The sequence below is a fragment of the Nuphar pumila genome, chromosome 4 (genome assembly GCF_984573655.1).
Source record: "Nuphar pumila chromosome 4, dmNupPumi1.hap1.1, whole genome shotgun sequence".
Lineage (NCBI taxonomy): Eukaryota > Viridiplantae > Streptophyta > Magnoliopsida > Nymphaeales > Nymphaeaceae > Nuphar > Nuphar pumila.
In genome coordinates, this window is record NC_143252.1 from 122557819 (window position 1) to 122572663 (window position 14845).

General features: G+C 38.0%; 1 protein-coding gene across 1 annotated transcript; it reads left to right on the top strand.

Moving 5' to 3' along the window:
- Positions 1 to 4243: 4243 nt before the first annotated feature.
- On the top strand, positions 4244 to 13735 carry LOC149840872 (beta-galactosidase 15-like). Its single transcript, XM_090005151.1, has 19 exons — positions 4244 to 4411; positions 6695 to 6790; positions 7226 to 7338; positions 8033 to 8099; positions 8206 to 8298; positions 8409 to 8552; positions 8656 to 8744; positions 8844 to 8949; positions 9147 to 9234; positions 9314 to 9432; positions 9539 to 9703; positions 10137 to 10327; positions 10856 to 10962; positions 11047 to 11147; positions 11232 to 11345; positions 11445 to 11546; positions 12098 to 12309; positions 12855 to 13140; positions 13631 to 13735. The coding sequence occupies exons 1-19, from the start codon at positions 4244 to 4246 to the stop codon at positions 13733 to 13735; spliced, it is 2466 nt and encodes an 821-aa protein (XP_089861277.1).
- Positions 13736 to 14845: the final 1110 nt, after the last annotated feature.

The following is a 14845-nucleotide window of genomic DNA, read 5'->3' on the forward strand; positions in this document are numbered from 1 at the left end:
ACACCAGCGATGAAAAAGCATTCCACTGAATAGCAGGATTGAGTGCAAGGAAAGAGAGGCCTGCCATAGCTTAACCTGAGTTGGATGCCATGAGCATCACAACCAAGGGAAAGAAGATTACACACCCAAAAAATCGGTATGAGCCGATTGACTCTAATACCATGTAAAGTTTCAAAAGATGGTGCACATGCCCAAGGAAGGGGAACACACACACACGCACCACACGTCACAAAGACTTAACGTGGTTCGGTCTTAACATGACCTACGTTCACAAATTCTCTATTTCTCTCTATCTCATACATGAGAGAGAAGATGATGACTTCTCTTTAATTATATTATTGTATACAAGTTACTCTCTTAAGAGTACACCTGATTTTAAGAAGCATACATGACTCTTTCACCTTGAGGACTCTTCCATGATCATTATCAAATGAGGGATTCTTAGAGAGAGTCCTCTTGCATGGGCTTCTATAAGATGTCTCATTCTTATTCTTGGACTCTTATTGTGAGGATAAGTGTGGACCTCATTGCTCGACGTCCCTGGATGTTGGAACATTCCTGGATCTTGGAACTTTTCATTAACAAGAAATTCCAAATTTAGAAAAATAATGATGCTTGCCATCATAGTTGAGATGCAGTTAAAGGAGACCAAACAATGAAAGGTGCAACGTGACCTGAAAAAATTGCACTAAGCATGTCATATTTATACAAAGCTAACAACCCACAGAAGTTTTCTACAACATTTTTCTTCACATATTTTTATGAGAAATGACAAATATGGAAAAGATGGTTCAATAGAAAGAGAGAGAGGTTTATTAAAAATTCAAAGACAAAAAAATCAAGCTGAAACAACCCAAAATAATAGTATGCATGAAGTCTTTTCTACATTGATGAAAGCAAACGGCTATCAGAAGAAACATGAAAGAATGTCTGCCTCCAATGAGTTTCTTCCTCAAGAGCTTAAACATACTCTTTGCAATCCGTTGCCACAAGACAATCAAAGCAACTACTTGTAAGGAAAACAAAAGCAAACATAAGCTCATCAGCCACCACACAACACTCTTTACAGCCAGCAGATAACATCCACAAACTCAAAATTTAAAAGCTTCACCTCTCATGTTGGCAAACAACATAACATGAACTTGGTCTAGAAGGCCATACTACAGACTAAGTGCTCTACACCAAGATGGTAAAACACCAACGAAGGATCAAGTCATATTGGTCCTAGCAAGTTGAGTTTCAAACACAAGTTAACTCTAGAATCCAGCTCAAAACCAACACAAAACATTACAAGCCCACCAAAGGAGTTTTCTCATTATTGGGAACTATCAAAATATAATCCCTAAAGCTTACCAAGGAGCTTTCTCATTGTCAGAAACATAATCCTTAACCTTCTTTCCCAAAAAAGTTCTCTCCTTTATCTTAGTCAAAACTACAACCACCGATTGTCTCTTCAGCTTTAATTTTGTTTTTGTATATATGATTCATGGACCTCCTAGTCTTCAAACTTGCCAAGCAAACACTGAAACAAGTTCATGTAAGCTGTTCACAAACAGGAAGAGAAAAAAGCTAAAACTTGATTAGTTTTGCAATGTGATCATACACACCGATCCAAACATTTTAGATGTAGGACATCACGGAACACTTCTAATTAGCAAGCATGGCAAATAGCATGATACCAATCAATCTCTTGGAATAAAAAATGCTCATTTTTGCATTCATACCTGTTTGTTTGTTTTTTTTCAGCCTCACCATTAGGGATGGCAGTAGACCGGGGGAAAATGGGACCCTGCCCCGCCTAGCCTCATTTGGACCGGGTATGGAGGACATGAAACGGGGATGAATGTTAAAATCAAAACCCGTAGGAGGATGAACTTATGCTTTCCCCTGCCCGCCCCGCCCTGTCCCTGGTCCCGTTAGTAAAATAACTAAAATACTTTTAGGGATGACAGTGGACCGGGGAGAAATGGGGCCCTGCCCTGTTTGAATAGGAGATGGAGGACATGAAGCGGGTATGGAAAGCCACACACAATGGAGTTATCCTATTTAGTTGATCATTGGATACGATTCCCATATGGTTATTCTTGTAAACACCAAATTAAGATCATATCGTTCCAAGTTTGACATCGACGACTATCCCCAGTAAATGGTGGCCTCTTCTTTTGCATTAGCAAATGCATCAAGACGTCCTGAAGAAAAAATTCTCAACAAAGTAAATATAGTTCAGCTATCCTGATATAAACTTAAATCAAGACTATATACATCTTGAGAAGGTCCTTGATCTGAAAAAGCAATTTTTTTTGGGAAAGTTGAAACGTTCCAAAGCAGATGCCAAAAGGGTAGAAACTTTCCAAAAAATTGTAATAAAAATGATGCCTGTTTTGGTCAGTAGGCCATGGATGCGTTAAACTGAACCATGGGGCTGAATACGATCCAAGTAGGATTCTGGATACGGATTCCATTGTCATAGATTATTTTGTCATTGATATGAAACTAAAAGAAAAAAAAAATCCAAAAAAAGTGGTTTTACAAACAAGATAATGAAGAACAACTTGGTTTGAATAGTAGTTTATCAAGCAGCAGATTAGACTTTGATGAACCAGTGCTTAATAGGTCTGACAATGGGCCTACGCTAATGGCATGCATGCTTGCCAGTTTCGGATATCTGACCCGACCAATGGTATGTGGATACAGTCCATAAGAAATATCCATTATATAAGCCGGTCAAATTGTTTGGAACAAATAACTTCATTTAGTCAGATCCGGTTCAATATCCAATAAATAAAGAAGTTCGGACTGCAGTGGAAAACTTTTTGTTCTGACCTATTTTATGTAGTTCAAATGAAAACCAATATACTTGACCAACGTTCAGTGGATCTGGTATCAATGCTGGATAGATCATATCCGGATTCAGAATTCTACGTACCATGTTTTCCAAGTGGGATCCAGATTTAAAACTGAAACCCCTTATTGAAATTCAGATCTGGCATCGGGTCAATCCTGAACCGCCTAAGATCCTACCTTTTTCAAGGTAGTCTTGTGTAAAATACGGCATGTAAAGCTGCATGTTGAGCAAGGTACTTAAATATGGTATCGTAACATAATCATCCAAGATATTGAAATTTATGGTTACCAGAACAATTCAATAATAAAAGAAAAATGACAGTAGTACTATATTGGAATGTTGGTTTCTTATTGGGTCCCGCAACAAGTCTGGCTAGCTATGACAAGGGCTAAAAAGATTTGGATAAGATTGGTTTTGATATAATCAGATAATTCTTTATTATAGAGTGGGGGAGTAAGTGCCTACTAAAAGTTAGGAGCCTACCATAAGTTTTCGGGCTGTTTATCCCAAATTTGATGCATTTGTTGGCATGGTTGATTTGCTGGAAAATGACATTTAGATCGTTTTTTTTCAATAAAATGCGCTTCAATATTTATCAACATTGTAGACTGTCCATTTTTCAAACATTATAAAAATATATTCACTTGTTGAAATCAGACGATCAATCAAGCATGTAGAACACATATGTACCGTTAGATTGAAAAAAAAATTAAAAAACTCTTCCCTGGTAGGCTGGTCAGATCGAAGTAGACAGCCACCCCATACGCTTTGATTTCATATCACACACACACACACAAAAAAAACAAAATTCATGTTGTGAACTGGCAAGAGTTTTTTTTTTTTTGCCTTTAAAAAAAAGAACTTTTTTTTTTTGAGAGGGACCGATTTATCAAACAGGTTAAACCTTTAAAAAACATGGTAAATCTTATTTGTTTTATCTTAAACGGGATTTTATGGGTCCCACCAAACATCTCCCAAGTATTGGAGTTGGACCTATCCATTATAATGAGGAAAATTACGTGTCACATCAAAAAAGGCAAGTACAAACCAGATGCTAACAATAATCACGTATAATTCTCTCAATCACATTAGCAAAACTAAAATGGTAATTCTTTAATAATTGCTAGTGGTTTAGATAAACTTTGGCATCACATATCCACTAATCTTTTATTTCATACATATCCATAATTTTAAGATAAGCTCTCTACTTCATACCGTAATCAGATAGCCTTTCCAAGTATATACATTATTTGATAAGCGTCCAATGTAACTGCATTTATTTTGAGCCTAGAAGGATAGGGAATTTTCCTTAGATCGTTACTCTCATTCTGTCTATAAGTCTAGAGGGTGCAAAGAGGAGAACATTTTATCCTTGGAGATAGTCTCCCTTCTACATCAATGGCGTCCACGGTGTGGCTATTGTCAGTTCTTCTCTCTCTAGTTGGATGCTTTGGTGTAGAGGGAGATCCTCTCATGGTTGGCTACGATGGGAGAAGCCTCTTGCTCAATGGGCAACGTCGGATCATCTTATCGGGTTCGATCCATTATCCGCGGAGTACGCCGGAGGTATGTTGATAAACATTTGTCCCCTGGCCTTAGTCGTGTGGACTTCACCTGCCACTGTTTGGATGCCAACATGTGCTTGATTCCCCTCCATGAATGTCATTTCATATGGGTGCAATGAAATGGGTTAGGTCCATACCTGCCATGCACTCCACATCATGGACAGTGTATCTGATTACAGAGATCCAAAAAATGTAAACTCAAGGGTTTTATCAAACTTAGGCTTACCAATGTGATGAAGTGTTTTCTCTTGGGGCAGCCAAAAGAAAGATTAGTAGGTCAGGGCGTGGTAGAATCCAAGGTTAGACCTAAATCGGTGGGAAGCCGATTTCATCTGAAAATGGACCTGGCACATTTACTGTACGTGCCTCACATGCCATTTCTCCTTTGGGGGTTCGTTTCACACCATCTCCTTTAGCCTTAATCAGGGTTGAAACATGGTGGAGGGCTTATGCAATTTGAGTTGCACTTAGGTCTGGTAAACTAACCGAGCAGCTTGCGACTCCGCTCGGTTTGGCTCGTCGCAATCTCATTTGTGATTGGTTCATGTCCACGAGCAACTCATTTATCTTAAATGACTCGAGCCCGAACACAGGGTGTTCGGTTTGGGAGAGCTTGTATAAAAAAAAATATTTTTATGTATAATATATGTTTTAAGTGTAATACATAAGCCCCAAGGGGGAGTTGGCTTGCTGGGGTGGGGCCTTGGGTGTTAGATGGGCAGTCAAGGTTTGATTCCCATGGCCATCGCTCGTATGTCTGTGCAAGCCAACCCGTAGCATAGGCCTTGGGAGCAGTGGTCCTAGCCTCGGAGTTTTATGCTGACGGCACAACGACCGTAGGTATGGCAGGCTGAGCCAGTGCGACCAGGTCTTTGTGCCGGTGCGGTTTCTTTGGGTTAAAAAAATATAATATAAAAAAAGAATAATGCAGACAATATATATAAAAAGAGATGAAAATATGACCTATTAAGCGTAATATATATATATATATATATATATATATATATATATATATATATATATATATATATATATATATATATATATATATATATATATATATATATATATATAACATGAAATATTTTTACACGAGTCAGCTCCTCTTATTCAGGCGAGCTCAAGCCACTGGTAAGCGCAAACATGCCCTGTTCGACTTGTTTACCAGTCGTTGTTGCACCTCCCCTCTTGGTAATGACTTTCACGTGGCATGTAACAAACACCTCCTTAGGTTAAATGTTTTGGAGTCTATTTTTACTTGATGCTCTCTCTCATCTTGCCTTATTCCGGTTGGACAGCATAAATATTTTTGAAGGGAAAAAGATTGAATTTAAATATAAATTATTATTATTTTTTATTTGGGGTAGGCTCATTTATGTACTTTTGAAATCTAATAGATCATATTGTTTATCCTTTTTTTTATAACGATCTTCCTTGCCTGGTAATCTCCGAGTGGGATCACCGATAATATTATCCTTGTATCAAACTTCATTAGCTAGATACCTTGAATTTCTCGGACTAAACTGTTTTCCCTAGAAAATAAGTATATTTTGATGGAAATCCAAACTATTACACCAATGCTTATCTAAATACATCTTTAGGCAAGATAAAATAAGAGCTTTATTCTTTTTTTTTTGTTTTTCAATTTATGGAACCTAATCAATTTCCTTTTAGGTCAAATTTTGAACTCATGCTGGGCTTACACCTAGTGACATAAAAACAGTCTGAATGGGTTGTGGATATAGGTATTATCGAGTCTGACCTACTCCGATGTTGCCTAATCGGATTTGCAGTCAGATTTGGATTTGGATGGGAAAAGCTAATACTGAAACTGGATCCAACCAGCTTAAGGATCTAACCTGATGTAGCTTTTACATGTACTTGGATACGGATATCCATCAAATGTGGATTTGGATGTAATACTTTGTACTCAATGAAAATCCAAATTATTAATAAGATAATATATCTTCTGAATTTGACTAAACAGATTGGATTTCAACCTGGTCTAAAACTATCAGTTTGGCCATTTCAAAATCAATATGATATGGAAAATATCCAAAACTCAATCAACCTAAGATCCCTTTCCGTTTTGAAAGAAGGCAGTAATTGTATAATTGGGTCGGACACTGATACTCTTAATCTGTGTTCAGATCCGTATTGCAGAATGTTGGACCTAGATTGAGATGCAGCCTATCGGACCAAGTCCAACCCATATGGACCTCTTTTAGGTTTTGCTAAATTTTCCCACAAAGTCTGACTTGTTACAACTTGATCTTTGTTTTAGATGTGGCCTGGATTGATTCAAAAGGCCAAGGAAGGGGGATTGGATGCCATAGAGACATACATCTTTTGGAATGCACATGAGCCTCTACGTCGCCAGGTACAACGCACTCGGGCCACTCTTTTAAACTAATCAAATTTGCTGGACCCAGTTGGCTGGACCTAGCTAGCTCATTAAGGGTCATGCCATAGTGATAGCTACAGAGGAACATACCTGTTCCAAAATTGTTGGTTGCATATATGACCCATTCTTGTTTCTCACTACCCACTTGGGTTACATGGTGAAATGGAAACTGGGCTCACCATGAGTTTGGTTCCAACTTGAACTTGTAGATGGCCATGTTCCACATGCAGCAGAAACATGCTAGGGAATAATCTCAGTTGGACTTATGAATTTGGTCATATTTCACCATTGTCCAAACAAGATGGGGTTCATGAACATAGTCATGTTTCATATGGTGCCCAAACACATGATACATCATGAGTTTGAAACAGCTAGGAATGCCAGATCTTTTGACATTACGTAGTTATGCAGTATAATTTTGAAGAACGCCTGGATTTCATTAAATTCTTGAAGACCGTTCAGCAAGCAGGGTTATATGCAATTGTCCGCATTGGTCCCTACGTGTGTGCAGAATGGAATTATGGGTGAGTCTCTCTCTCTCTCTCTCTCTCTCTCTCGCGCGCGCGCGCGCGCTCGCTCGCTCTTATGGCATGTTTTCTCACATATGAAACTGAAATATAATTTGAAATCCTAGATATCAGCTTGTTAGGTGTGTTTTGAACTATTTTTTTTAGATAGGCATGTTTTGAACTAATTATGAATGTGATTCTGTTTGTCATGGCTGTTCTATGCTATAATAAGTTGGAGATCCACCATTTTCTTAAAATTGTAGTTGATTTCATATCCAAATAAGTTGGATCCAATATTATTCTCATTTAGTTATAGTTCAACATAAAATGTAAATTTAAATGTGTTAGATGCAAATTTAAATGAATAAATTTTGGATTTGATATCAAAATTTTGAAGGAAAGAAAAAATTCTGGTTCCTTTGGCATTGCCAAAAGAAAAAGCCAGTCAAAGAAATTTCATTTTTCATTCCCATCAACAGCCAGATTTGATTTCATATTAAACAAAAAAAAACGGATTTTCAGCATTCCTACTTGTAGTAGGAAATTTAGAAGTCAAAGAAATTGGACATATGGTGGCAAAAGCAAGTATCAGTAAACCTGTAAATTGCTACTATGGTTATCTACTGGAGAAAAAGAACCCTGCTCCTTTTTTTTTCCATTACAAAATGATGTTGGATAATAAAAAATAAATTTATCTTGTAATTTTTAGGGGATTGCCTGTTTGGCTGCATAATATTCCAGGACTCGAAATGAGAACGAACAATGAAGTATTCAAGGTTAGTAGATAATCAAACAAGTACTTATTGCTGTTACCTTTGTTGCTATTACTAATAGGACTGATATTGACATTGATAAAAAGAAACTAATACTTTTGTTCTTTAGTATGAAATGGCAACTTTCACTAGAAAGATAGTTTCTATGATCGAGGAAGCAGGCTTGTTGGCATGGCAAGGAGGCCCTCTTATCCTACTCCAGGTTTAACGAATCCGTTTACTTGTTTTTGCTTCTCTCTGAACATGCAGCAGAATCTATTACATGTTTATACTTTTGGTAAACTGCACTAGAACTCATTAATGACAATGTAGATTGAAAACGAGTATGGAAATGTAATGGGACCGTATGGCAATGCTGGCAAAGCCTACATTAATTGGGCTGCTGAGTTTGCTCTATCTTTGAATGTCTCTGTACCATGGATCATGTGCCAACAAGCAGATGCACCTGCACCAATGGTGATTTTCCTTCCCTCATATTTTCATCTTTATTATCAATTACTATTCAGGACTTTACAGTTCACGCATCATAAATGCTAAATTAACCATCACTTCGGGACAGATTAACACATGCAATGGATTCTACTGTGACCAATTCGAACCAAACTCACCAACAAGCCCAAAGATGTGGACTGAGAATTGGACTGGATGGTTGGTTTTGGATCTCCGTATGCTATTTTATTGGTCTTTTTTTTTTCACTTACTTTAATCATGGTAAAAAGGAAAATGCATCGAACGTTACTGTTTCAGGTTCAAAAACTATGGAGGCACTCATCCTCATAGACCTGCTGAAGATATTGCTTTTGCAGTGGCAAGGTTCTTCCAAACAGGGGGAACCTTACAAAACTATTACATGGTTAGTATGCTATTCTTATTTAACTGTTTGTTCCAATTTAAGCTTTGATTTTAATAAGATCTTATCAACCAAGTTCATTTGGATACTTTATAAGGAATTGATCCAAAATGTTCCAAGTTAAACAGATTCATTGGATCACTAAACATGGTTTCTTGTTTGTTCAGCTCATGCTGACAGTTTCTGTCTTGATGTGGCAGTATCATGGAGGAACCAATTTTGATAGAACGGCAGGCGGCCCATTGATCACTACATCTTATGATTATGATGCACCTCTTGATGAATACGGTACCTCAAGGAATGCAAAAGAGATTCATTACTATGATATAGTTAATTACAGATCATTAACATATGCTATTTCTTGCAGGATATGTTAGACAACCCAAGTGGGGACACTTGAAGGATCTTCATGCCTCTCTTAAGACGATGGAGAAGGCTTTAACTTATGGCACAAGACAGAACATAAGTCTTGGAGATCAGCTTGAGGTATTCTTTGAATTATCTTTTTTCTTTTTTCATTCCAGCTTCTGTACTGCAAACTCAGGTGTTCTATGAAGGATGAACTAAATCTTCTTTATGATGAGATCATCAGGCTTCAATCTATACAACTGAGGATGGAACATCTGGATGTTTCTTGAGCAATACCAATAGTTCGGTTGATGCCACAGTTACATTCAATGGGGTGGCATACTTTTTACCTGCTTGGTCTGTTAGTATTCTGCCTGACTGCAAGAACGTGGTCTTCAGTACAGCAAAGGTTTGCTCTTTTAATACCTGCTATCTTGCTATCTATGTCGTAGGGACGCATCAACATGCCCTCGCCCTCGTGTCTTGTCCTCTTGTATTCTATTCTTATTAGACAATTGCGCAAAAATGTCATGTCTGAGGTCCTTTTAGTGATGTCTTTGTGACAGCTTGCTTCTGATCTGTTAGTATTCTCTAACACATGCATGCACATTCACATGCACACGTGCATGCGCACACACACGTAGTAAATGACGGACATGATTATGTAGGATTCAGTAATAATTTGATCAAACCAAATAGCGACTCGTTGACAACATTATTACTTATGAAGAGCATGCGTATGTCTCTGCGCACACGTCATATTGTGTGCTATCTAAATGTATCTAAGCGTTTATGTAGGTATGCAATGAGACCATTAATTGTGGCATCAATTTTTTGTGCAGGTAACCACCCCAACATCCCTTACCACTGTAAAGTCAAGTGTTCTAGGTGGGAGTACGCTTAATAACTGGGAATGGCATAAGGAGAAGGTATTTGACAACTTAAGGGCAAAAGATGCCTTCCCTGCCCAGAAATTGTTGGAACAAATCTCTACAACAGCAGATAGCAGTGACTACTTGTGGTATACAATTGGGTAAGCTCAGAACTATCTCCAAGAGTTTTTCTATCCAGTCACCATTTTTTTTGTGGTGTTCCATCAGAGGTGAAACCTGGCTTTTAAAAAAGTGAACCTAATAGGGGTTCTAGTTTTTTCTTGTGTTGGAACCAGCCCCTCAATCACAGAAGTTTTGATCTGTGCATGAATTTGTTCCAAGTTTTCACTTGCAAGATTCAGCTGGACGTCTAGTCTGGCTAAGTCCCTAGTTGCCTATAGTCCCATTATATTAGTTTTTAGTTTAAGCCATATGGAACTCAGCTTGGGATAAGCCCAAAGGTCACACTTGTCTCAAGTCAACACAAAGTTAATATCCAAATTGAATAGATCAATCTATTCATGTTTGAATTGGTCAGGAACAAATCAAAGTCCATCAGTTGTAAAAATGATTCAGATTCTGGCCCAGACGGCTGAACCCACCTGAAACAGGACGCAGACTAATAACTGGCGTAGTGTAACAACAGCAATGCCATGTTGCTAACCTGGATCTCTACATTGTGTGTCTAGCGTTCAAGTCTCTGAGGAGGATCCTTTCTGGAACAAAGGCCAAGTAGTCTTGAGAGTGAATACTTCTGGTCATGCACTACATGTTTTTGCTAATGGTGTACATTCTGGTAATCCTCTCTCTCTCTCTCTCTCTCTCCAAAAGCACACACAATCTTTATGTTTTGATTGTTTTGGATGTGCTCTGATTTCAGGATTTGGTTATGGACATGGTTCATTTGTGGTTGAGCAGCCAATTGCACTCAAACCAGGGAAGAATTATCTTACACTTCTCAGTGTCACTGTTGGTCTGCAGGTATAACAACTCTCTCACATACATATGCATGCATGAAATGAATGGATGTTTTGACAATCTGCTACCTTTTGTGTTCATGAATAGAATTATGGATCTTTCTTTGACTTGGTCCCTGCTGGGATCAGTGCTGGAGCTGTTGAAATTACTGGTCAAAATAATGCCACAAAGAACCTGTCTTCAAAGCTATGGTTGTATAAGGTAGCCTTCTGTTACAAAATTGGTATAACTTTACAATCATCATAGGTAACAGTCCACTTTTATTCTGATTTCTACTACTCACTGTTGTTTGACAAACAGATTGGTTTAAAGGGCCAAGAAGACCTCTTCAATTCTCCTGAAAATTTCAAATGGAGCAGTACAAAGGAGCTCCCCAAAAATAGCTCACTAACTTGGTACAAGGTGATCTTTTTTACTTGACATATTATTTTTGTGAATAAATAATATCCTGGTTTTCAAAATGTGCCCATAAATTGGGGACTTGAATTTTGACTTTAGATAAGAAACTTAATTGACTTAGGCTTAGTTGTTGCAGGCTTGCAGCCTCTACACCTTTAATTTTTAGGTCCAGCATAGAAACTTGGAGCACTGATACCCTGATCAATGTATACCAAGAACTGAGCTAATTCGTATTCTTTATCACCACAGAGATGATTCTAGCCCTAGTTGAAGTGAGCCTGGTTGAATTGTCTTTCAAATATGGAATCAATTAACTAGGCCAAGTGAGTTAAGTCAATGATGAATTCATTGTCTTTTCCAATATGGTACCAAGTAACAAGGTCAAGTGAGTTGTCGTTGATGAACTATATGGGCTTTGAATGATCATGTATAATATGGTACCAACATGAGAAATCTTAAACAAATTCATAAATTTTTTTACATGGAGTTTACCAAATTGTTTATCTTTCATGTAATACTGAATCATAGCTTTATTTCATTTGATTGTGCTCCAGGCTGAATTTGAAGCACCTGAAGGGGAAGAAGCAGTAGTGGTTGACCTTGGAAGCATGGGTAAAGGGTATGCTTGGGTCAATGGAAAGAACATTGGTCGGTATTGGCCCCTGTATACATCTCCAAAGAATGAATGCTCAACACCTTGTGATTACAGAGGAGTGTACTCTCCGGGCCATTGTGTGACCGGCTGTGATGAGCCAACTCAAAGATGGTAAACTCAGTTCTAGACATTGAGTTAGGGTGTCAGCAACTAAATTTTGTTTCTTGCATTTCTTTTTCCACTTTTTTTGTGTCTGCACCTAATGCGCACCTATGTCGTTCATACCCACTCTCAATCTTTAGCTATTTATTGAAACACCCACATCCATGCACAATGTGGGGCTTCACACACACACACACACACACACACACACACACACACACACACACATCTCCATGCACAAAATCATGCAGACAGACCCTCCTTGAGGTTGGAGACTTGGAATTGAGTCAGATTAGGGTCAATGCAGTAGTTTTCAGCCTGTAATGGGATGTCTGAACCATAATGATGGTTTCTCATAAAAAACAAAAAAAAAGAGTCAAGGATTTGTTTCTGGTCAGATTTGGTCCATGTCTTAGTTTACATTATCTATTACTTGGACCATTGCATAGGCCACGTGGTTAAGGTCATTTCCTTTTTTTTTAAATGAAAGCCAATTTGATAAGGGCACTAAAAGTGGGGAAAAACTAAAAGAAGGTTTATCGGTTTTATGGTAGGTATCATGTTCCAAGATCATGGCTCCAAGAAGGGACCAACACCTTGGTCTTGTTTGAGGAAGTAGGAGGGGATCCTTCTGGGATTTCATTCCAAACCGTTCACAACGACAGGGTATGTTCCCATGTTGCTAAGGGAAGTGAAGATGACTACTTGCATCTGCAGTGCCCATCAGGGAGAATCATATCCTCTATCAACTTTGCATCCTTTGGCAACCCACGAGGCTCTTGTGGTGCCTTCAAGACAGGAAGCTGCCATGCTGCAAATTCTCAAGCCATCTTGGAAAAGGTAAGCTCTCTCTCTCTCTCTCAACATTGTTATTTTCTTCATTAATTGTCACCACCCTAAGAATTTTAGATTTTTTAAAAAAATATGACACATTTATAATACTTTGGACAAGAAAATGCATAAAATCTTTATATGGTTTGTTTATAAAATTACTAAATTACCTATAATGTCATGGATGAAATGTAGAATAGGGATAAAGAATTGCAGTGAATTTTGTGTGTATGTGGGTTTATATATATATATATATGTGATCTTTTAAATGTACAAACATGCACATAAACACTAAATTGTGTACTTCTGTGTAATACGTTGATTTTAACGTTTTAATTAATAAATTTGAGTTCTTATATATAATGTGTTTTTACTTATTGAATATTTAAAAAAATACATTTCCATTGGTCACACACTTCACGTTAATACTTCATGATAACCTAATTTTTTCATCATATATGAGTTTACAAATGATTAAGAGAAACTTCTGTTTATGCAGGCATGTGTTGGTCGTGAAAGCTGCTCAGTCACCCTCTCAGAGGAAGCTTTCAAGAGTGATTGTGAACTCCCCCAAATGAGTTTGGCTGTTGAAGCTGGCTGTTAAGAAGGGATTAGCCCATGGCCTTCAGTAATTTTTATCACGTCAGACTCATGAATTTCACTGTTCATACTTGCAGGAACATTTTGGCTAAAGTCTGTTTTACATTGATGCATGGAATATATAGATTTCTTTCTTTTTTTGTCACATTAGTCGTGTTTGTTTGGCTTCTTCTATGTCGTGGAAGCGAAAATATTGTCTACGCTCTAGAGTACGGTACTCTCTAGCTAAATCTCATATATGCGAGCTTTGTTTTGACCAATTTGACTACGTGAATATTATTTGACCAATTTGGCCACATGAACACATTCAACATGGTCCATTTGTTAGGAAATGCACTTCAGATTGGATGGTTTTGATGTAAAAGTTTTGGTGGTGTAAATAATTTTTGTGACATTGTTGCCTTGGCTCTTTCTTGGTACCATATAAGGGTTCTATAGAACTCGTGAAAGATGACCGACCCTTGAACTCGAAGTGGGTTTATGAGAGAGAGAGAGAGAGAGCCGAAAGCGATCAACGTTACTTAAAAGTGAAACTCAACAAAGCGTTGAGACCCACAAGCACAAACACAAACACAACAGCATAACATGAGAACACCAATAACACAAAACAGAACACTCATTGAGGACCACAAACATCTATATGAGGATCGGTTTGTGGCAGAGGCAGGTCTTTGAGATATATGCGTAAGATAGCATACACATCAGCCAAGACCCTATGAGTCAACCGGTTAAGGTTGAACGGGACATCCCGAAAAGTAGCATCATTTCTGGCCATCCATATCACCCTCTAAATAACCAAACTCTCCAAATAGTCCTCCACTACATTTCGCGTCTAATTATAGCAGGGCAGAGAGAGAGAGAGAGAGAGAGAGAGAGAGAGATTGTGGTGCAGCCTTTCCCGTACGTGATACAAATCTATGATCTATGAAAACTACTTTTAAGCTATGCTAGGGGAACTATAAATCCAATGAAAAACTATGCAAAATTAATGAAAAATATCCAAGTTCAAAACGGACGGTGACATCTCTTGCTGCAAAGTCGAAGTTGGGTGTACTCTCCGGTGAGCAGGAGGACCTCAAAGGTTTTACCAACCGGAGACCAGCCAATGTGGGGT